At 27.1% G+C, this 25,112-nt stretch overlaps 1 protein-coding gene across 1 annotated transcript; it reads left to right on the forward strand.

The window, feature by feature from the left end:
* The first annotated feature begins 1,329 nt into the window (after positions 1-1,329).
* Positions 1,330-17,207, forward strand: LOC145831231 (FACT complex subunit SSRP1-like). The gene is made up of 19 exons (XM_082938380.1): positions 1,330-1,421; positions 2,385-2,570; positions 2,784-2,889; positions 7,025-7,218; positions 9,220-9,314; positions 9,752-9,884; positions 10,291-10,328; positions 10,628-10,690; positions 11,047-11,169; positions 11,783-11,960; positions 12,446-12,563; positions 13,422-13,567; positions 13,863-14,120; positions 14,428-14,586; positions 15,038-15,140; positions 15,317-15,498; positions 15,858-15,967; positions 16,484-16,664; positions 16,901-17,207. Exons 1-19 carry the CDS (start codon positions 1,359-1,361, stop codon positions 16,979-16,981), a joined length of 2,517 nt encoding a protein of 838 aa, XP_082794506.1. The 5' UTR covers positions 1,330-1,358; the 3' UTR covers positions 16,982-17,207.
* The last annotated feature ends 7,905 nt before the right edge of the window (positions 17,208-25,112 follow it).

Genomic DNA, 25,112 nt, shown 5'->3' on the forward strand with positions numbered 1-25,112 from the left:
TTCATTATTGTTGTTCAGATAATTTTAAGTATTCAAGTTTCATAAAACAGTATTTTTTTATAAATTTTGACTCTTACTACTTGAATATTTTAATTTATTTATAAACTCAGGCTGGCTAAGACTAATTTTTGAATACTTAGGCTGTTTTTTTTTGCTTTTTTGGAACCAACTTTGTAGGTTCTAAATACATTAGGGGTAGGGAGTATTTGGGTGAAGTTTGCTTGACTTATTAGTCCATATGATTTGGATGTGTTTTTGCTTCATTAAGAAGAATCAGAAAAAAAAAATTCAAAAAAAAGGATGCTTGCAGCCCAAAAAACTAATTTCAACCCCAAAAATCACATACTTTTCAATTTTTTAACTTTAACAGTAATAAAATAACTTATACATGTCTTAGACTTATAATTTATGTCTTAAATAAAAGCTTTTACTTATTAACATATATTTAAAAACATATTAACTGCTTTTGATGTATTATGACGTCATAAACACCCTAAATGTGCAAAATTTGTTGGTAAAATGTAGGGGCAGGGAGTACAGCACATTTTTTTGGTCATATTGTAAAATTCAAATAAGTAAATATGATTCGAATGTGTTTTTGCTTAGTTAAAAGAATCTAAAGATGAAATTAAAATTTTACAATAGAAAAAATTACTGCCCAAAAATCAAAAAATATGTGATTTTTGAGGTTGAAATCAGTTTTTTTGGCAGCAATTTTTTTTTTACAAAATTAAATTTATCTTTTAGATTCTTATATAAATAATTTTTCACCAAAACAACAATAAAGTTTGGTATCACACAGGGTTGCAAAAAAAAACTGTAATCCTGGAAAAACCTTGAATTTTAATTAAAAAAAGAAAAACTTGGAAAAACCTGGAATTATAAATAATTTTTACCTGTAAGGTAGAGAAATTTCGATTTAACACCAAAAATATATCATACAGATAAAAATTTTTTGTTTTCATCATTTTTTTTTTGTAAAAAACACATTTTTACTAGCTTTACAGTATCTTTTCAATTATTTTATACTATTTAACTCAGTTTTTTGCCTTAAATTTAACTTTAAACTAAAAATAGCCCCAAAATATGTAGTATATATACTTATGTTTTTCAACTATGTTTACTTGACACAAAGAAAGATATCAAGTTTTTAAGTTTAGATCACTCTAGTTTTGATGATAGACAAAAATGTTTTATATTTATGATATTATTACAATATAATTTGATTACTGAAAATCCCTTATTAATAATTATTTTTTTGGACATTTGGTTTGTATTTTATTATAAAGTTTGTAGAATTTTGAATTAAACATTTAATTAACACATTTTAGCTTTTTTAAATAAAATTTTTCTGTACCATGGCAATGAACAATGAAACATTGGATTACAGGAGAATTTTCCAGGAATACAGAGGTGCTCTTGTAAGTTTTTATTTTTTTATTTTTCTGGACTTGTTTACAAGCAAATGAAGTTGTTGTATTTACTTGGTTTACATGTTTTTTTATTTATTAATAACAAATTTTGATTGATATATCTATTATAATATACCTCATCAAGAATTGCTAATAGATTATTTGAAAAGTTTTTAATTAAAAAAAATTGAGTAAGTGTTTATTTTTAAAGTTTATACTTATACTTACAGTAGTTTTAAAATAAACATCAGCTCAAACATTAAAAAAATTGTGTTTGTTTTAGTTAGAATATAATCTTTATGTTTTTTAAAGATACTTGATGACAGTTATAAAAGTAAATTAAAACTAAAAAAAAAGCTTTTTGACATTATTGGGTTAACGCACTAGTCAACAGTTTCAACTGCTATAACTAAAATTAAACAAAACTAAGGTTATAGAGTCATAAACTTTTATAAAATCTTTTGAAAAAAGTTTCCTATTGATAAAGTAAGTTCCACAAGTTTCTTGAAAGTATATAGCTAACAATAAAAAATAATATATAAAGATAAATTTTGCAAGTTGTAGTAACCTACTTCAAGCAGTTATTCAAATATTATACATACTATACCGTTAGTAACAAGATTTAAGTATGATATTTTTAAAACTTATTGTATTGAGAAGCATGTAAAATTATATAAATTATGTATAATAATTAATAATGCATTTATAAAATTCTTTTATTAGCTATTCCAAGCTCTTATACAGTTACCATAAATTCTAACTTATATTTTGAGTTATAAGAAGCATGTAACAGACCAATATTTAAACAAAACTTAAGTATTTTAGTTGATACTTTATAAAATTAAAAATAACTCTGCAAACTGTTTCAATCTAATATATAAGTATCATAACCTCTAAAATTAAGGAAAAACTAGTTAAGTAAAAAATCTTGAATTCTGAAATGGCATGAAAGAGACTCATATTTTCTCACAGTGCGAGGGCAGCTTGAAGCTGTTCAATGAGAAGGTGGTGTTCAAGAACAGCAAGACAGGGAAGACAGACACGATGGCACACGATGAGGTTGTGGGAGCTTACTGGAGGAGAGTGGCGAGAGACTACCAGATTAAATTTGTATCGTCAGGCGGCAACGTGCTCAGATTCTCTGGATTCAAAGAAAATGTAGGAAATTTAAAACTTATTCAACAATGTGTTACAAAGTTAACGCTATTTAACTAAAAAAAGTTCATTAGAACTTATAAATGACAATAAGTCAAATATAGTCAGTAGCAAAGTTTAAGAGATAATGATGTTCTAGTTTTTAACTCATATTTTTTAAACACTGTGAAACTGAAGTTGTAGCTAAGTTATTGTGACTAATGTAACTTTAATTAGGAATACCACAATCTGAAAAAATTTCTGCAAGAACGCTACGATGTAGAGTTGGAAGACCAACAGTTTAGCACTTACGGCTGGAACTGGGGAAAATCTGATTTCAAAGGTTTAATTTTCATTTTTTTAATGTTTTCTATAAGTATGGCTAGTTTTGCTGGACTAATTAAGGTTACGATGTTTTTTGTTTTAGCCTTTATATTTTTATTACTAATAATCATTTTTTGAAGAAGATTTTAGAAGTGAGCCTTCTAATTAACGTTTTGTAAACTAAAGTTTTATAGTCATAACAGTGTCCATGTTTATGAGACTAAATTAAAAAAAAATAATAAATGCAACTTTTCAAAACTTTTTGAGAATATCAGGAAGTTAATTTTAATATATTTTAGAACTTTGGTTAAGTTTTAAAAGTTTCAAGTGCTTTGGATAATCATTATTAAAAATCTACTTTTATTTTACTTAGTTTGGTTTTACTGTATTTAATATTTAATGCAGAAAAAGTTCTAACTTGTAAGCTGTTATGGTTTGTAATAATCTTGCAGGGTTGCCACTCGGTCAGGAAAAGTCAGGGGAAGTTTAAAAAAATGACAAAAATCAGGAAAAAATGGGGGGTTTTGAAAAAAGTCAGGAAAAAGTCGATAAAATTAAAAAAAAAGTCAGATTTTGTCAGTTTAAATTTACAAAATTTCTTGTTTTCCAAAGCCTTCAAATGGTAAAAATTAATTAAAAGTCCTTTAAAGTCAGAAAAAGATTCCAAAATTTTCCTATAGATTTACATAAATATTTAGTTTTATTTCCAATGCCTTCATCTAATATAAATTAGTAAAATATCCTCTACAAAACTGCAAAATTTTTCTATTAACAAATTGAAAAAGTACCCTACTTGAACAAGCAGATTTTGTAAGCTTTTTAGTATTGATGATCTGTAGCAAGGACACTTCCATAGTGAAACTGTGATTATATACACAAAAGTTTATCTAGCATAATTTAAGAATCAAAGTGTTTTTTGTGTTTAAGCAAATAATTGAGTTCTTTATAACTAAGCAGTTAGTTTAGTATTTTATGTAACAAGCTAATGTGTATACTTTACCTCTTTATAATTTTTTCAGAGTTGTTTCAATTTATAAAATAAGTTATAAGAGCGGTATATGCCAAGATTAAGTTTACTTATTATTTGTATTTTTTGTAGATTAACTTAAGTTTTTAAAGTAAATAAAAGTATAGTTGTTTGTTAGAAATTTTATACTAAATGATAAGAGGAAATATTTTATAAATGAAAGTAAAAATAAATGAGTGCCAAAAGAAAAGCAATGAAGCCCACAAATTGTAGCATGATTTAGAGAAAAGATTCTCTTCAACAAGTGTAGGGGAAGCAGATGAGAGCGATTTAAATAAAATGAGGCAAATTATTTTAATTTCCAAGAAAATGAAGCGGAATGCAGTTCAGATGAAGGAAACCATATCTTCATTAGATGAAGAGGTTGAAGTGCTAAAAAAAAATGGAGAAAATAAATTTTAGTACATACATTTAAAATAAACAGTATTTGATTAAATTCTTTATTGTTTTAATTTTTAAAATGTAAAAGTTCGTTATTTATATTAAGGTTTGAGTTGTGAAAGTTCGTTACTGATTTAAGATTTTAATTGTAAATGTTCCTTATATGTCGTTTCGTTTATTTAGATACATTTATGCTAGGAAATTCTAAAAAACTGTGTTCTTTATTATTTTAAGGTTTCAACTGTAAAAGTTTGTTATTGTTTTAAGATTTTAGTTGTGAAAGTTTGTTATTAATTTAAGGTTTTAATTGTAAAAGTTCCTTATATGTCGTTTGTTTATCTCGATACATTTATGCTAGGAAATGCTAAAAAATTGTGTATTTTTTCAGACAAGCTGTGTTTATAATGTAATAATACAAGTATCTTTCTGATAGAGCTGTTTATTACAAACATCAATCATACACAAATGGTTTAAGTGATGTACTTGAAGTTTGATGATAGAATTTTGCAAAAAACTGTTGTTTTTAACCTGTATTAAAATTAGATTGAAAGCTTTATATAGTTTCAAGTGTTAGATTATGTGTTTTAGATTAAGTTTAATTTAAGAGTTTGATTTAGAAAAGTCAGGAAAATTTTGGTAAAAAGTCAGGAAAAGTCAGGAAATTTTTCTCAGCTTGATCAGTGGCAACCATGATCTTGGTTTTATATTAATTTATTAATTTTTACTCTATACAGGGTTGCCACTCGGTCAGGAAATCAGGAAAAGTCAGAAGAAAATTAAAAAATTGACAAAAGTCAGGAAAAGTCAGGAAATTTGATAAAAAAAAAAAAAAAATTAGATTTTGTCAGTTTAAATTTACAAAATTCCTTGTTTTCCAAAGCCTTCAAATGGTAAAAATTAATTAAAAGTCCTTTAAAGTCAGAAAAAAATTCCAAAATTTCCCTATAAATTTACAAAAATATTTATTTTTGTTTCCAATGCCTTCACCTGGTATAAATTAGTAGAATATCTTTGATAAAACTTTTTAAAAGTTCCTTATATGTCGTTTGTTTATCTAGATACATTTATTCTAGGAAATGCTAAAAAATTGTGTCTTTTTTCAGACAAGCTGTGTTTACAAGGTAATAATACAAGTATTTTGCTGATAGAGCTGTTTATTACAAACATCAATCATACACAGATGGTTTAAGTGATGTACTTGAAGTTTGATGATAGAATTTTGCGAAAAACTGTTGTTTTTAACCTGTATTAAAATTAGATTGAAAGCTTTATATAGTTTCAAGTGTTAGATTATGTATATTAGAATAAGTTTAATTTAAGAACTTTAATTTGAAAAGTCAGGAAAGTTTTGGTAAAAAGTCAGGAAAAGTCAGGAAATTTTTCTCAGCTTGATCAGTGGCAACCATGTGTATATGTTTGTAATAAGTTTGATAGATGGTTTGATAAATGGGTTAATTTATTACAAGCAAGTATAAACATAAATAAAACAATACTGCCTTTTTATAGATAATAGCAAACTTATAAAATCAATAATTTTACAGTAATCGGTTTTTAATAAGATAGTTTCACAAAGAATATTTTTGTTTCACAATAGTTTTTAACCGTTTGTTTATTTGATAAAATGTTTACCTTAAAAAACAATATATTAGAAAAAATAATTTGCTGCTGAAACAAGTTAATTTAATTCTTTATATAATTTTTGTATTACTTTCTTATTTAGATTTAAGTTTCGTTTCAAAATAGTTATTTTTATTCAGGGATTAAACTATTTCTTTAAGATAAAAAGTTTGTAAGATACAGCTTGTTATTAATAAAAGTTTTTATAATTACTTTAAGTATTGTTTGGGAAAAGTTTTTATTTTTATTTATATTTCGCCGATAGCAGTAACTATTTATTAACAATAACTAACATCAAACAGTTCCTTACTAAGATAGTTTTAATTTAAAGTTTATATTGGTAAAGTGTTTGTTTTTATATTCATTTCATTTGGATTTACTTTTACTTACAAAAATATTATTACAATGTAAAAATCGTCTAGCTTTAAAAATTTTAGTTTTATACACAGTTTTGAACTACTACGTCATAATATATTTTTTAACTTTTATTTATTTTTTTGTTGCATGAATGTGTTTAGTTCTACTAGTTTTAAAGTTTCACTGATGAAGGACGGTTGTCCGAAATTAATTTGAAAAAAACGTGCAATAAACTGGTAGATTTTTAAACCATCGTTAATTTATTTTTGTAATAAGAAATTATGTTAAATACTTTTGCCATGTTAAACATTTAAGCAGCTTTTTTAAAGAATTAAAGAAAAATATATTTCTTAACTTAAGTATACTAATATAGTTTTGTTCCCCAATTGTATTACAATTTACTTATTAAATATTTTTTGAGAGGCACATATTAAAATGTAACTTCAAATTTTATTTAATAAATTCATTTAATTCATTAAATTCAATAAATTAATTTTAATTTAAATTTTAATTTTAATTAAAATTTTATTAATTTTATTAAATTCAATAAATTAAATAAAATTCAATTACCACTCCGATCAAACCTTTACGTTAACTTGAGCTTAGGTATACGAAAGTTCAGGATCAGTCATACTTTTTTAAGGTTTTCAACATTTAGTTGAAGAACTAATTTCACAAATATGCTCTCTCGAAAAGGAGGAAATGCCAATTGCATTACATTGTGAAAACCTCTCAAATTTTGTCTAATAAAATCGTTATTTTTTCAACGCAGGAGACGAGCTGTCGTTCGACGTGGCGGACAAGACGGCTTTCGAGATCCCGCTGATCAACGTGTCGCAGTGCACGCAGCAGAAGGACGAGGTCACGCTGGAGTTCCACCAGAACGACGATCAGGAGCACGTGGCGCTGATGGAGATGAGGTTCTACGTGCCGCCCAACCAGGAAGACGAGACCGACAGGGTTCAGGTCTGAATTTAGTTTTTATAAATTCAATATTTAGTAGTATAGTATTAGAGTTTTTTATTGTGACTTTGAAACTAAATTGTTTTTATTTTATTTTTGCATTAAGTAAACTTTTGTTTAGATGCAAAAATTGCAGATCTTTTTAAAAGAAGTTAAGTAAGATAATGTATATTTTATAAGACAAGTTTTTTGGTATGTTTTGCTCAATTACTGTTATAACGTGTATATTAGTACTGACCGTATTTGATTTAATAAACACTAATTATTTAAAGGATTTTGTAAAACACTTGCGACTTGTATATGAAAAACAATATTTTTTTTACCACTACCAAACGAAGAATTGTTTAGGTATCATACTTAGTCAGTTTTTTCTTATTTTTTGCTATAAATAAAAAAATTCGCATGGTTTCTTTTTAACAAATCAGCTTTATTTATCTCTGCGAAATGTAGTTTCCAGATAAAATTTAAAGTTTATTTTATCAATTTTATTGGTTTATAATTTTTCTTGCCAGTTAAGGATGTCTTGTTTTGATCATATTTTACAACGAAATTTATAACGATCACCAAAACCTATTTTCTCCAATAAAGTATTATTGGAAATTCACAAACGTAAAATTTAATCCAGTAATCTCTACAACCTTATTTAATGTTTTTATGTTTAATAATTAAGTCGATTTTTCGAAAAAAAAATGTATGTTTAAACGTTTTTTAAATGTTGTGCATATTATAGCTAATAGATTGTTCCACAGACTAGTTTACCTTGATCCATAAAGATTTATAGTACAAAGTTGAGAAACATTGTTAAAGTTTTATCAGATCAAGTTAACATGTGGGTCTTTTCTAACCTTAAGTTTTTCCTCTCAAAATCTTTTACTAGTATTTATGTAAAATAAAGAACTATTCTTGTTTTTAAATATCTGTGTATGTTAGATAAAGATATAAACAAATTTTTAAAAGTATTTGGTGTAAATAACAGCAGTTCAGCTAATTAATCAGCTCAATGAGCATAAGATTATTTTTAGATTAAATATTTGCAGTAGATATAGATTTATAACTTGAAGTTTTTTTCAAACCAAGTTTAGCGTTTACCAACTAGCTTCAACATTGCAAAAAATTTTTAAGTAGAGTATTAGGTGACATGTTATTATAATATTTTCTTCGTAAGCTTAGTACACCTTGTTTCAAAGTTTAAATTATAGAAGCTTATTTCTAAAATCCCAATAAGTATTGTGGTTTGTTCATGGAAAGTCAGGGAAGTTTCAATTTATAGAAAATCTTAGAGAAACTTAAGGAATTTTGATTCTTTTTTTTAACTCAGAAAAATTCAGGGCAGTTTTGTTTTTTTCTAAAAATTTCAGGGAAGTTTTAAGATTTTTTTAAAAGTCTTGGGGAGTTTTTTTTTCTAGATCTAGAATGAGATTTAGTTAGTCAAGTTTCAATATTTTGTTCAAAAAAGTAATTTTGTTTATTTTAAGTGCTTATTTAGAAATTTTTTAGCCTTGCGGCTAGTTCTTCAATAAACTTGGAATTAACATTGTAATTTTTAATAAGTAATAACATTTTTAAGGATTTGAAAAAAACTCAGGCAAGTTTCTGGTCACTCAGGGAAGATTTTTTGACTTAAAGAGTGGCATTCCTGATATATATATATATATATCATTTAGCAGTGAAACTGAGTAGTAATTTTTTCTAACTTTCCTCTCATAAAGTCTAACATAAAGGTATTTTCATAAAAATGTGTTCTTCTTGCAAGTAAGTTATGCGGTTGTTTGCTACATAATAAAAAAAGTTATTAAGTTACTTGAATTAACAATTAACTACAATAAAAATTATTAAGAAGTTATTCAAAAAAGATTCTAAAAATTAACAACTTGTTTCTTATTAATCATTTAAAACTTTAGTTGGTCTCAAATAGAATTAACTGTTTTATAAACTATTTTGTTCAAGTCAAATAACAAAATTAAAACAAAGAGTTAGTTTGCTTATTATAACTTTAATTTTCAGGATTTCTATAAAAAAGTAATGGAAAAGGCAGATGTTCTGCAAGTAAAAGGAAATGCAATCTGCCAATTTCAAGATATCAAATTCCTCACTCCAAGGTTACTTTTATGCAATATTATTAGAATAAGAGTTAAAAGTTATACTTAGTAAGTTCAACTTAGTAAGTTTTAAAATTTTTGTAATATTTTTACTTGATTTTGTGTTTTTATTTGCAGTTTATGTATTTAAAACAGTGTAATTCTGAAACTTCTATCTGCCTTAATTTTTTTGCAACTTATCTTAAAAGTTTTTCGTCTGACTTAAATAGTACAAAGTAGATAAACATAAAAGAAAACGCAATTTTTCAAGTAAAATTTTAAAGTTTTTAGTTTATTAAGCAAATGCAAGGTTTTTGGTAGCAAAAGTTATTATTGGTTTTAACATTATCCCGCTGAGAACTTCAATAAAGTCAATAACAATATATACATATAAGATTTGTTGAAACAAAATGTAACAAAAAAGCTTTCATGGTAAAAATAAATATTAATTATTTCAGAGGTTTATACGACATTCGAATGTACCCGAAATTCATTCAGCTTCACGGAAAAACTTACGATTACAAAATTACTTATTCCTCCATACTGAGGTTGTTCCTGCTTCCAAAAGACGACAGGCAGTTGTTCTTTGTTGTTAGTTGATTATTTTTTTTGTAGGCAAGTTAAAATATTTTTTAAATATTTTACATATTTTAAATAAAAAAGCACTAAAAGGAAATTGTTTAAAATTATTTTCTAATAGAAACAAAAGTATTATACCATTTTACTAACAGTTAAAATTATTTTAACTGCTTTCAAGTTTATAGATTCATATATTCTTCTTAATGTTAATAAAAGACAAATAACATTTAATATTAACCATTTGAAAAAATTCAAGATTAACAGTATATAGATTTCTATAAACTCTTCTTAATGTTAATAAAAAAACTTAATAATAAACCAAAGGTGAGTGTTTACCCTCCATCGAAAGTATTCATAATTTATAAATAAAAATAATCTTTTTAATGTTATTATAAAAATGAAATTAATATTTCATTAGGTGAGTGTGGATCCTCCATTGAAACAAGGACAGACAAGGTAACACTTTACTATGTATATTTAGTTTATATATAAAGTTTTTATTATATTTATTATATTCAAACCAATATCACTTTACGATTTATATTATATAATTTAGTTTTTTTTGTTTTTTGTTTTTATATTCAAACCAGATACTACTACCTCATAATGCTTAGATTATTAAATTTTTATAATTTTCATCAAACCGGATACCTTTTTACTATTTATATTTAATTTATTTAGTTTTTGTTTTTATTTTAAACCAGGTACAACTTCGGTATTTATATTTAATTTATTTAATTTTAATTTCAAACCAGGTACCACTACCTCATAATGGGATTCAACAGGGATGACGAACTATCCGTCGATCTACAATTAGAGTTTGTTGCAAAAAAACTTTTTATATTAATTTAACAAACTGCGTACTGCAAGCTAACAAACAAACATGTTTTAGCTATTTTTTGTAGCCAAATTGCACTTGAAAAATTAAGCAATTTTTTAGTTTACCGCAAATAAAAACCTTAACAATGTTTTTGTGATTAAATTTCACTTGGATTTAGATAAAGTTCAAAATGGTTTTCAGGTTTTCAGTTTACCTTAATTTAAAACAAAAATTTTGGTATGTTTTTAAGAAATTTTAACTGACTGGCTTTTCAAGTTGCAACATTCACATCTTCAAGCTTGAATATTTTTTTTTCTCTGTTGTTTCTTTTCACACAACCAGACTGTATTCCAGCGACGACAAGATGCGCGAGAAGCTGGAGGACGTGGAGGCGGAGGGGCACAGCTACGAGGTGATCAGCAGGGTGGTGAAGGCCATGTGCGGCAAGAAGATCACCACCACCGGCAAGTTCAGGGGGTGAGAGCTTGTTTGTTTTTTTTTATGTAAATTTGTGTTATATATTAAGTATATATTGTGTTCAGGGGTGAGTTTTTGTTTGTTTGTTTTGTTTTACACATTTAATTGTAAATTACGTTTTTCACCACAACTGACAAATTAAGGGGTATTTTTATTAGTTGTTTAATATAAGTTCACTTATTTTAAAAATTAAGTAAAATATATCTTTTTTATTATGTTCGGGGCGAGTTTTTGTTTGTGAAAGATTTTTTTTTTGTTTTTTTGAAAAATGTCCTTATATGTGATTTCAGTTTTATTTTTTTAGATTAGCTTTAAAAGATTAATATACAGGTTTTACTAATGTAGCAATTTTATATAATGCTTATTCCTCTACCACACTATTTTATCTAAAAAAAACGTTTACGTTAAACTTTGAAAGCCATCAACACTTTCAAGTCTAAAAAAAATAATAACCAATTAAAATATGAAATTTGAAACTGTTGCTTAAAAATTGTGAAGTCAAGTTTTAAACAAACATAGCTGCTGGGCATACAAGTTCAATGTACATGTTTTATATTTTTCAAAATTATAATGTTAAAGTTTTCATTTTTAAACAATACAAAATTGAACACAGTGCGGGACAGAACAGCTCGATAACGTGCTCGTACAAGGCCAACAGCGGCATACTGTACCCCCTGCCCCGCGCTTTCATGTACGTGGTCAAGCCCCCCATCCACATCAGGTTCGACGAGATAGCCTACGTCAACTTCGCCAGGGGCTCCGTGTCGGTCAACAAGAACTTCGATTTCGAGGTGAGATTTCACGTGGTTTTCGGAAAATACTTAAAATTGATAGTTTTTATGTGATTTTTAATAAACAATAGGTTTGATTTTTTCAAGGTGTTTTTACTTCGTTGTTTTTTAAAATAAAAAGTGCTTAAAAATGTTGGTCTGGTTTTCAAATTATTTTCAATATATGGTACTGCAGACCAATGAATAAAAGAAAATATTTAAGTGGTAATTAGTTAGTTTTTGCTTGAAAGTTTTGTTTGTCTGTATAGGACGAAAAGCAATATTTATTTTTTTTGAATGTCATTAAAGTTTAACGCTTTAATAGCTTAAATAAATAAAATTAATGTAACAAGAAAAATTGAAATGTGATGGCACAGATTGCAATTTAAAAGCTCACATGAAAACACCAAATTATTCATACAAAACAAACTTGAAAAAAATATTTAACACAGTGATGTTAGTAAGTACTGCTTAACATGCATTTTTATTTAAACATAATTCAAAAGGTCGAAACAAAGAACAAGCAGCTGTACACGTTCAGCACTATTGAGAAGAGCCAGTACGATTCGCTGTTCAGATTTTGCAAGGAGAAGGGGCTGAGAATCAAGGGAGCCGGTAAAGTTGGTCGGTTTCAGTTTTTCATGATAGTTTTAGTTCTTGTAATTAATAATGCATATTTTACTCTAAAACGGCAAGACAAAGTTTTAAAAAGTGGCAAAAAAACAACAACGTGTTGCTTGAGTGCTTTTATGGACTGAACTGAGTTAATTTCCAAAAAAACTGTTCGAGTTTGTGTGTTCGGCTTTAAAAAGTAAACTTTAGCATACCTTTGTACTGAAGTTTTCCCTAATTTATGACATAAACCTCAAATTAATTTTACTTTTATTACAAATCAAAACATATATAACTGTATGTACAAACGAATATTTTAAAAATTTATTATTTTTAAAATGAATTTTATCATAAAAAGCAAAAGCTTATAAATTGATCCCATTTTGTCTCAATCTTAAAGTTTAACAACTCAAACACTCTATGTAGACATAGACCAAATATGTCAAGTTTTGACCTAAGCAATTATTTTCACTCACCAAAATACATTCAACAAAAACATTGAATCCGTCGTATGCTCACCATATGTCCTATAATTTTTAAATGTACATTTAAATGTATGTATACAAATCGAACACATAATTAGTGAAGTCATCAAGTGTTAACTCAACATTCAGTTTGACCAACAGAAAAAAAAACTTAGACGACGAATTAAACGGTGACAAAATTTAGATCCAGTTTTAAATGAGTCAGCAACTTCTAGTCAAATTTAATAAAGACTTATTTATTTATTTAGAAAAAATTTAAGATAATAAATAATTAAATAAGTCTTAATTAAATTTAAGTAGAAGTTCTTAGGTTAAAGTCCTCCAACGGCAAAAACGTAGAATCCATCTTTGAAACAGTTTTTTTTATCAAAAACATAAATTACAGAGGAAACGTTCGAAGACGGGCTGGACAGCGACGAGGAGCACGATCACTACCTGGAGAGGATGAAGCAGGAGGGGCAGGCGCAGATGGGAGGGGACGACTCCGAGTCGGACGACGAAGATTTCGCCCCGGATCAGGAGGAAGACGACGTGAGTGTTGTTTGCATTTGTTTTGGTTTAGTTTATTGTTTTTTTACTTTTATGGCTCATAGTTGGCAAAACAAAGATCTTCATTTTCCAAGTAAATTACTTTGCAACAATTGCACCCGATCAAGAGGAAAACAATGTTTAAAATGTTTTGAAGGTTCAATGATAAACAATAAACAAAATGAATTTATATTAAAAAATTTAAAATCAAAGGAAAAACGAAGTTTTCAAGTTCTATTGGAAATTTAATGCCAAGATATAATATTTAAAAATCATGTTTTCCAAAAAAACCTTCCAGGTGAAGGAAGAGTTCGACTCGGAGGCGTCGACTTCCGAGTCGGAGATCGACTCAAACGACGAGGAGCAGGTGAGGAGGCGGGAGAAGGAGAGGAGGAAGAAGGAGAAGCGGAAGAAGAAGCTGGCGGAGAGGGAGAAGGAGAAGAGCGAGGAGGAGGAAGTCGACGAGGAGGAAGAAGAGGAGGAGCGGCCGAAGAAGAAGGTGAAGAAGGAGGCGAGGGTGAAGAAGGAGAAGGTGGAAAAGGAGGGAAAGAAGAAAGTATGATTTTTGATTAGATGTTTTTTTGAAAATAAGAAAAAAAGGTTTTTGGCTTCTTATTGTATTCAACACGTGAATATGCATATTTGTTGTTAAAATTTAATATAAGTTAAATTAAAAAATTGTTTAAAACGAACAAATGCTAAAAAAAAAGTTGGAATGTTTTTTATGATTAAGTACTTTACGTACAAATAATAGTTTATAAACTGTGTTTAATTAAGCAGTTAAAAAAAAAAAAATTGTCTCGTGAATATGTTTAGTTGTTGTTAAAAAAATAAGTTGTTTTGAAACAACCAAACACTCACAGAAAGACCCGAACGCCCCGAAGCGGCCCAACACCCCGTACTTCATCTGGTTGAGCGAGAACAGGGAGCAGTTGAAGGCGGACAACCCGAGCGTCAACCACAAGGACCTGCTGAAGCTGGCCGGACAAGAGTGGCAGGCGTTGGACGCCGGCAAGAAATCCGTCAGTTGTTGTTTTAAGTTTTAGTTAGAATTAAGAGAAGTATAAAAAATATTATGACTCAAATATTACAGGAGCTAAAATGTACTCGATTATTTATAATATGTTTCTTATTAACAAATCCGTTAGTTAATTTGTCTAAATAACAGTTTATTAGTTTGTTAATCAGACTCTTAAACACTAATAATTAAAGAGGTATTAAAAGTATAACAATATTAAATTGTTAATTGTTATAAACTGAATTATTTTATAGAAAGTAATGACTCGTGTAAGTGTTTTTGATGCTACTTATGGGACCTAAAATACACACAGCTGTTGTTCATCTATTTCTTTAGCATAATTTTTTTAAAGCAAAGCTTGGTGAGCGCTGTCAGAAAAAATGGAACCCTTTAAAAATGGTACATAATTTTCCAACCACAGAAATATTAAAAAATATAATACAAATTTTGCACAGGAGTACGAAGCGCAGTACAAGGAGGCGCTGAAAGCTTGGAAAGTGAAAAACGAAGAATACTTGAAGAGCGATTCGGCCATGCAGTTCTCGTCTAATTCACAAGGTGGGGGGTTATAATTAAGAAAAATTCAAATAAGTAAACACACTTGGTCTATTACTATACTCATCACCACAAATAGTTATTTTTTACTTTGTTTTTTGCTTGAATAGTTATACTAATACAAATAATTTCAATGTATGAACATTTCGACGATTTAGCAAGTTGTTAATTAACCGCAGGTGGGGGAAAGAAGCAGGTCGTCAAGGACCCGAACGCCCCCAAGCGGCCCCAGACCGCCTACTTCCTCTGGCTCAGCGACAACAGGTCGAGGATAAAGGGGGAAAACCCCGATGTGGCGAACAAGGAGCTGCTGAAGATAGCAGGGCAGGAGTGGCAAGCTCTCGACAAGGAAGAAAAATCTGTTTGTGCTTTTTTTCGAGTTATAAACAGTAAACTTACAAACTTTGTAACTACTGTATAAATTTAAAGTTTAAAATTCGTTGTAAAAGTTTGAAATATTCATTGAGCCTTTCTTAATTTCGTTATACCAAACTAGTTTTTGTGCACCTGGTCTGCACACGTGTTTCATAATGAGATTCACCCCTAAAACAAAGGAATTTACCTTTAAATTAATTAAGGTTTAGAATCGCTGTTTCAGAATTCATCTTAATGTATTTATTCTTTCAAGATTTTATTATGCAAGCTAAGTTTCGCTCAAAGACCTCGTCAGTGGTTAAATCTCATCTAAAAAACATGTGACAATAATTTTTCAAATTGCAGGTTTACGAGCAAAAGTTCAGGGGAGACCAGGAGGAGTACAAGGAGAAGTTGGCGGATTACCAGCAGACTGACGAGTACAGGCAGCATCAGCAGAACAAAAAGAACGCAAAGTTTGTTGAACAAATTTGCATGTATAAAAAACCTGTAATTTGACAGTTTAGGCTAAAAAAGCATGAAAAAACCTGGAATTTGAGAAATTCTAAAAAAAACCTTGAGTTTTAAGCAATTTTTACATGTTAAGCAGTAAAATTTCGATTTGACGATTTAAACTTAATTTTAAACTAAAAATAGACCCTAAAACGTGTAATTTTAAAAACCTGGAAGCAATTTTGAAAACCTGGAAAAAATTTGCCAAAAATATTAGTATAAAGATTAAACGAATGATCAAAAATTTTTAAAGGAAAATCAAAGAACAAAACATTTGTACAAACTCTGGAACAAAATTTCTAGCAAAAGTGTAAACTCTAAATAATTTCAAACAGGAAAATTTAATTAACAAAGCAGAACGGACCTACTTTATTAAAAGCACCTACTTGAGAAAGTAAAAAAAAAACAGTCCACCGTATTAAAATCGCACGAGTTCCTCAAGTGCCACCTGAAAAGATACATTTTCAAATTTCAAACAGGAAATCCGCGAAACCGGTGAAGAAGTCAAAACCCTCATCTTCCAAAATGTCCTCCTCCCAAATTTCAAAGTCCTCGTCTCAGGTGTACAAGAGCAAGGAGATCATCGAGGACTCGGATTCGTCGTTGGATAGTGACGCGGGTGGGGAGAAGATGGACCATTCCGGAAGAAATAGGGAAAAAGTTCGTATTTTAATAAATATGTGTTTAAATTGTCTAAAGTTGTCGTTCTTAAACCAAATAGAAGTTTTTTTTAATTAAAGATTTAAACACCTAATAAATTGTTTTCAATCGTTATTGAAAAATTCGACAGTGAGTAAAAATGAAATTGTTTGTTTATATTGCTGAATTTTTATATCATTATTTGTTTTTCATCGATTATTGTTATTGTTTAACGCTTTGTTATTACGTTATAATAGGTGGAAGTTCCCGACGACGAAGAAATGGCGACGGAGTCCGAAGCAGAAGCAACGTCTTCTTCCGCAGAAGATTCTGATTAAATTTTTATTGTTAGTAAATTATTGAACCTAGAAAAATGTTATAAATTGAGTTTAGTCTGAAATGTTTGAATAGAAAACTTTGAGTTAAAATAAACATTTTTTAGTTTGTGAACTGATGAATTAGGTTATAAAGTTAAGTTCAAGTAATTGTTTTTAATAGAAATTCCCTTTACTATCTTTTTTCTGTTTTTATACTTTGTATTTATGTATCGTAATAAACTTTGTGTTCTAGTTGATAAAATATTTCCGTTATTATGTATTAAGTCTTGTAAAAGATAAGTTTACAAAAACTGCAATTTGTATGCAGTGAAAATATAGAAGATTTTAGGTGTTACCCTGAATAAAAATGTTCTAACAATTATTTATTATATGTTTAATGATTTTCTTATTATGTTTTAGTTATAGATTCATATGGTTTTGTATCCGTTAAGCTAATAACCCAAATTTTAGAATTCTTTATACAATTCAAAAACTTATATCTGTTAAAAACCGCAGCTGAATGTATTATGGTTTCTTGTCTTATTTAAAAGCAAAAATCAGTGAAAAATTATTTGCCAAGTACTGGTTTGCCACTCACTTAGTCTAGTAAGAAAAACACAGGCTCGTTGAATTTTTTTTCATAAATCTCAGACAAGTTTTTTTGATTTTTGAATTTTTTTTCAAATTGTACTTTTAATAAGTTGTTTTTCTTAGTTTAGGTATTTAAGTTTTCCAAATGGTTTTTTTTATGAATTTGGCCCGTATTAGCTTTTTTTCACTAACTTTGTCATAAACTCAACCAAATTAAAATGTAATTTTAGTAGAAAATAAAGTTTGATTGTGTTGATTTTCAAACAAAAAATGTTAAGAGGCAGTAGTTTAAGAAAATTAAAGTCTTTTTTATCTTGAAACTTGCAGTTTTTTTGGGATTTTTCATTACGTCTCTTTTTATACAACATTTATTTAAGTTTTCTTATGTTATACGCTTCTATACAAATCTTCACGTTATTAAAAAAAAACGTTTTTTATAATAGACAAAATGTTTGGTTGTATTAAACCATTTGAAAACTAACTGCTTATAATTTAACAGCTTAAATTGATAGCTAATTAAGTGTTGAATAGCTTAATACTAAGATGTTGTCTTAAAAATGATTACAATCACCATATTCAGCTGTCACGATATTGAACTGTAAACTATAACATTTCCGTACGTTTAAAAAGCTGACTTGTACGTTTGGAAAATTCGTATGTCAAAATAATCTGATTCTATATTTAGTTATTTCATTTACTAGTCTTAATATATATTCTTTAAAGAATTTTATATCTTAATACAGGGTTGACTCAAAACCCGGAACTGGACAATTTAGGCTAAAAAACCTGGAATTTGAGAAAATTTTAAAAAATAATAAATTCTGAAAAACCTGGAATTTTGAACAATTTTTACATGTTAACTGTAGCTTTACAGTATTTCGATGTTGTTATACTATTGAACACAATTTTTTACCTTAAGCTTAACTTTAAACTACAAGTAGACCCTAAAACGTGTACTTTTAAAAACCTGGAGGAAATTTTGAAAACCTTGAGAAAACTTGCCAAAAACTATTTGCAATCCTGTTAATATAAATGGTTTCATAAACTAAATTTAATTAGTTTCAGCAGTAATATTAAAGGTAATATTAAAATTAATTTTTTATTTTCATATTAGTGCTGACTAGACAAACAAGAAAATTTAATAAACTAGCATAAATTTAATTTTAAAACGTTATCTTGAAGTCTATCTTAAGTGTTTTGTAAAAGTTAATTAAATTTGAACACATACAAGTAAGATGAATAAAATAGCAACAACAAAATTACAACACTGTAAAAATAGACAGAAAATGTAAAATCAAACTAGTTTTATGTAGTATAAGATAGTGATATATTTACTATTTTAAAAGGAATTTAGTATGTAAATGCATCAATAACTGTTTTAGCAGAAGAAATACAATTAACTTTGAAATGGTCGTATTATAATTAACTATAGTCAAATAATTTTTTTAAAAGACTCTTCAGGATAATGCAAGGTGCAGAAACAGTTTTACATATTTTTTTTATTATTCAAATAATCTAAGAGAATGAAATACTTGTTGACGATCAAACAAGATCTATACCAGGGTTTCCCAAAGTGGGCGATATCGCCCTCCTGGGGGCGATTTTAGTATTTCGGGGGGCGATAATTAGTAAGGGGGCGATAACTAGTAAGGGGCGAAAAGGGGGCGATTTTAAAATTTTGGGTTGTCATAAAATTTTTACTTTTTTTTTTTGCTATTTTACTAATTTTAGCTTGCTATTAAATATTTGACCTTGAGGTAAAACTTTGACAAAAAAGTTTATTGTGTTTATGTAAAATATAGAGAAAAAATCAAGTACTTATGACTCCTACTTTCAAGTTAATTACATATTTTCAATTATATATTTTCTTATTTAACACTTACATAGATCATAGACGATCGGAATTCTTTTCACTATTTTTTAACCTTACATATATGTTATTTAGGATCATAAAAGGTTTGTAAAAATCTATGTTTTCTATATTAACTAACACCTCATGATATTTCCAATTGTTTTTTGAAAAGTCATTAAGTTAGACTAAGATATAAAACTATACAGGGTTGCCAATTTACCTAGAAAAACCTGGAATTTGACAATTTAGACAATTTTTTTTTTCTAATCTGGAATTTTTAACAATTATTAAGTAGTAAAATTTCGATTTGACACAAAAAAGCTATCATATAGATAAAAATATGGATCCCTTCGTGGCAGATTTTTTTGAAGTAAATGACTCACAGGAAACCTTCTCCGATTTACAAACTGACCTTGAACTTAAAGTAGTTTTTTCCAAAGAACGAAATGAAAGCTTTTGGACTCAACAAAAACTAAGGCAAAAGTATCCAATCATTTGAGAGGAATTTAGATTGTTGTGTATAGTTTTTCCTTCTAGCTATGTTGTTGAGAAAGCTTTCAGTTTAGTTATCAACATCTTGAGCAAAATATTTGTAAAGGAGGTGACTTGAGGCTTTATTTGACTGATTTAGAATCAGTTTAGAAAAACTTGCAAGCATTCATGAACCTCATCTTTCGTACTATATTAGAATTCAGTAGCAGACATTATTTTATGAAAGTTTTATTTGTTTATTTGATCTTTTAAAATACTTCTTGTTTAACCTGGTTTGTATTGTATTTAAGTAGTCTTTTTATATAAAAAATTCTTTTAAGTTATTTATTCTATAACAGGTTTGCATAATGCCTAATAAATATTAATTACGGTAGACTTCCTCTTGAGTTCGCACTTTTTACCCAAAAAAAGTGCAAATTTATACTTTCTTAAATTTAACTTAAATAAAGTCTATTACTAACTAAGTATTAATAAAACAAAAAATACACAATATTTAAGCTTTTAGATCTTTTTTTATGAATGTTTGTTTTATGTTTTAGTTGATTTCATGTTTATTCATAACGTTATTGCATATAACATATTGAAATTTATCATTTTGTAAAAAAAATGGTAATAATTTTTGAGTTTAAACTTTTTTATTTTGTTCAAAGTGCGAATTGAAGAGGAAGTCTACTGTATTTATAAAATGTTTTATGTTTTAAATATGTTAATAACTTCGTTTTGACCTGGTTAATTTTGTAGTTTATATTTGTCGATTTACATTACACTAAACGTTTTTACAGCATAGTGGTTAAAGTATTTGTTTGAAAGAAATTTATTTGACATATTTTTGTTATTACTTGTTTAGTCTGTAAAAACAAAAAAACCTTGATAACTATTAAAGTTTTTATTTCAAAAATTATTTTTGGTTTTAAAAGAGTATATATTTGATGTCTCTATTTGAAATGACATCAAATTTTTCATTTAAAAGATTTTTAAACTCAAATTTATTTTCTAACTTGATTTATTACTGTTAGAAAATCTATATTTTAAATTATTTTAAACTATTAATACAACTGTTTTTTGTTTTATCTTATTTTTTGATACATTAGCAATTAGAATATGTTGTTTATTTTAATAGTTCAACACTAGCTTTTAGTTTTTCACTATTTTTTTCTGGTAAATTGTTATAGGCTAATAACTAGAGAAGAAATAAAATTAAACAGTATTAAATAAGCAATCACAAAAACTGCTACAGTTACAAAAGAAAGTTTTAACACAGTTAAAAGAATTTTTTAATTGATTACTTTCTGTTCACAGAATTAACTGTAAAACATTTGATTTTTTTTTTTAATTTAAATGAAGAAAAAAAATGTTAAAGTTAAGGTTTAGTTTCCTAAAGGTTATTTTATGTCAAATACTATTTAATGGTATTCTACTACAAAACATATAGTTTAAAAAGTTTAGAATTATTTTTTTAATTTTACAACTAACTTGAATATAACATATCTCAGCATTGAAATTAATAATTTTACTGCATTAACAGAAGCTATTGATGAAATCACTTTTCATGTGAGATAATCAACTAGTCGCTCAAACTTCCTAAAACTGGATCAGCAATAATGTTTTAATATCTATTTCATTATGTTTAAAAAAATCTGTTCATTCTTTTATAGTTTTTAATCTCTGGTATTTAGTTTTAGAATATGCCTATTTATAAAATATTTTAAGTATTTTGTGCGGCTTAAATAAGTTACTTAGTATTCACTCTAAATGTCCGAAAATCGTTAAATGAGAGATAGTTATAATGTCAGGTTTCAGTAAAGATTTCAGATGGGTAACTTACGGTCCAGATCCAATCAAATTTCGACCCGCCAAGTAACTTGAATCTACTTGTGCAAAATAAACAAAATTTATTTTTTTGATGCTTATGATTTTGAAATACACTTTCAATTTGGTTTTCAGTTACTTTAGTATTTCCTAGATCACAATAATAGTAAATCATTTTATTACAATTATGCTCGAGTTTTTTAGTTTTCTACATGTTATTTTTTTAAATTATGCAACCCGCAATTACATTTTTTTAACGAGTTGAATTAAGAAAAGATTTTTTAGTAAATATGAATTGCTGACTACAAAAGTTTCATTAGTTTCAAAACAATTCATATTTAAACAGGATTGATTACTGATTACACAAGGCTTTTTAATATTTAAGTATTTTAATACACTTTACTGGGCTTATAAGAAAACAACAGTACCTTATTTTCTCAAGCCCTGTAAACTACTTTGAACACAGCCCAAAAGTGCGTGTATAAGAAATACCAGACTAAATTACATTTCGAACACAGTTTTTTTAGCTCAAAAGTTTGTACTCAAGAGAAAAACTACTTTTTAAAATCGTGGGGGGTTATGTTTTAAATTTCTGAAAAGGGGGCGATTTAGTAAATGAGTTTGGGAAACCCTGATCTATACGTACAATTATAAGACATATTATTAGTCATAAAAGACCAATTAAAAAAAAGTTTATCAATTTGTTATGGGTGAGCTTATGTCATTGAGTTTGTTAAGAACAAAACTTTATCATAGATTCAAAAAGCTTTTATTAATATTCGAAATTTTCCAAAACCTATGACATAAAAATCTATAAAATCTAAAAATTTAAGTCTTCATAGCATAACTGCCAGATTTATATGAGAACGTCGCCAAATTTTTACTTTGAAAAGATATTTTTTAAAACAAACAGACTTTTGTTTTATATTAAGAATTCTATCTTACCAGAAGTCTGGAAACTATGAACTCAGTATTGCAGTTAAGAGGTCCTTGTACTAAATATATGAAAAAATGTATGAATTGTAGGCAAAACATCTCTTAAAAGTATGCAAAAGTCAAACGATCTACATTAAAAAAAAGAATAATTTAGGTGTCGAAAGACTTTGAATTATTTTCATTTAAACATCTTTTTGTTACATCTGAGTCTCAATTAACGGGTATAAAAAACACAGAAGAATTTCATAACTTTGATGCTGTAAAAAGTTTATCAATTTAAAGTTGTAGCAACTATACTACAACCAAATTAAAACTTACGTTTTTAAATCACCACCAGTTGTAGCATTATTTTGACGAATTTGTAGAACGATACTTAATTTTTGTGGAAGTTATAAAAAAGAGTTGGCCGCATGTTACCTTAATTTACTTCCATATAATAAACGATTACTTACTTAATTTCTTTATACTTGATGCATAAAAAAGTTTCGAATACTAGAAGCTCTCACAAGTATGTAAAAAAACTTGATTTAATATTCTAGTTTAAAAAAGTTATTAATCGGTTGTCAGTCCGTTGTGTAAAAGTAACAACTATTTTATTTTTTAGTGACGCAACTAACCATACAAAGGTGGTGTAACTGTATTTTATTTTCTTATTGTGATCTAAGTAAAAATTATATAAGTTAATGAAGCTATAAGTTTATGACCTAAACAAACAGATTAATAATGTGATAAAAAAGGAGTTTAAAATTTTATTACATAACTGCATACACACTCCTAGATAAATATTCAGCCATTTTACTGTTGTTAATTTTTTTCGCCTATTTCATAAAAGACTTTAGGTTATTAAACAAAGCAAAATAGACTTTAATTAACATATGTTTTTCGATATCTATAAAAAGTACTGGAAGCAATTATGTTTTTATAAGCTGTTTGCAAACAACCACTCTATATTTTTATTTTATGTATGAATAAATATAAAACAATATATTGTAAACTTATTTCTAAAATAATAATAAGTAATATGTTTTTTTCAGAATTAAAAATAAAAGGTAAGTTACAATCTTTAAACTTAGTTTTGTATTTCTATAGCTCTAATTTTTTATAACATAAAGCTTAAAATTATTCATACTGAAACTTTATTTTATAAAACAAATTTTGTAATACCATTAATATAACACATAAGTATAGTTCATATTTCAATTGAATTTTTTTTTATGTACAATTTTATAAAACTTAATTGCTAAATACACCCTTTCCAAACTTTAAAGTACAAACTTGTTAAAGTACCAAATGAATTAAAAAAAAGTTTTATTTATTGTTTATTAAGCAAAAAAAAATCGCAAAAAGTATGGTCGCTAGGAACTGATGTACGAAAAAACACTACGTTTATCGAGTCGTAAACCAATTGGATACAGTTTAACGTCCTGTAATTATTCGTAAATTTAATTGTACTGTTTAAAAGGCACATAAAACAGCTAGAATACAAGTATAAGTGATGTTCTTTTATTATTTTTTATTTTTAAATGCAAGTTTGTTGTTTTAAAGCTGAACGTCTATAAAGTTATAATGTTTTTAAAAAAATAAAAAATAGTATTCAGTATTGTTTATAATTATAATCTTGTTCACAAAATTACAATCTTTTATAGTACTAAGGTAGTACGTTTTGTATTTATTTGCTGATATAAAAATAACTCATTAAAAAAGCTTTAAATTGTTCTCAGATTTTGTTATTTTAAAAAATTTTACTAAGATACTTTTAAAGTAAAAATATATTTTTACAATTGCAAACTGTATAAATACTCAAACTTGTTTTAAAAGAATTACTCAAGTGTAAATCAGTAAAGTTTTGTAAACTTTAAACTACTTGATAATGTGTTTTTAAGAAAAACGATGCATAATAAATAGATCACAAAGTTTCATAAGTTATCATTATATATTATGAAGGTTTTTTTTTATAATTAAACAGTATTTTAATTGCTGTAATTAGAATATAAATAAATAAAAAAAGGTAAAGAAAAAGTCATATACATAAATGCTTTAAGTTTAACTTTTTTTAAGTAAAATTAAAATAATTTGCTCCCTTACAAATTTACTTCATCAGTTAAAATTTCGTGCTTATTTCTTTGTTTTGGCAGATATATGTTTATAATCCAACTAGATAGAACGCAGATGATTACAAAACTCAAGCAACCACCAAGAACAATAAGAGGCTGATTGTTTGACCAACTATTACTTGATTGTAAATTGTTGCTTTCACTGTTTTCTTGTTTGTTTCCTATGTATGAGGTAACATTTAAAATACTCTGAAGTGTTGTTTTGTTGGATTTTATCGCATTCAGCATCTTTTTTAATTTTTAATCCAATTGAAAACAAAAAGTAATTAAAATTTTAGTTTATATCTGAAGTTTTTTTCTTGTTAACATATAAACAACAACATCAAAAATAAAAAATACATTATAAGTATTTGAAAAT

Source organism: Thalia democratica, chromosome 3 (assembly GCF_965202585.1).
Source record: "Thalia democratica chromosome 3, ktThaDemo2.hap1.1, whole genome shotgun sequence".
In the NCBI taxonomy this organism is placed as follows: domain Eukaryota; kingdom Metazoa; phylum Chordata; class Thaliacea; order Salpida; family Salpidae; genus Thalia; species Thalia democratica.

What these genes read in the sequence shown, in the direction of transcription:
- LOC145831231 (XM_082938380.1), top strand. Translation starts at nt 1,359, where the DNA reads ATGGCAATGAACAATGAAACATTGGATTACAGGAGAATTTTCCAGGAA. An exon ending in ACGAGACCGACAGGGTTCAG is followed by an intron (nt 7,219 to 9,219) that starts GTCTGAATTTAG and finishes TTTAATTTTCAG; the next exon opens with GATTTCTATAAAAAAGTAAT. An exon ending in ACAAGAACTTCGATTTCGAG is followed by an intron (nt 11,961 to 12,445) that starts GTGAGATTTCAC and finishes ATAATTCAAAAG; the next exon opens with GTCGAAACAAAGAACAAGCA.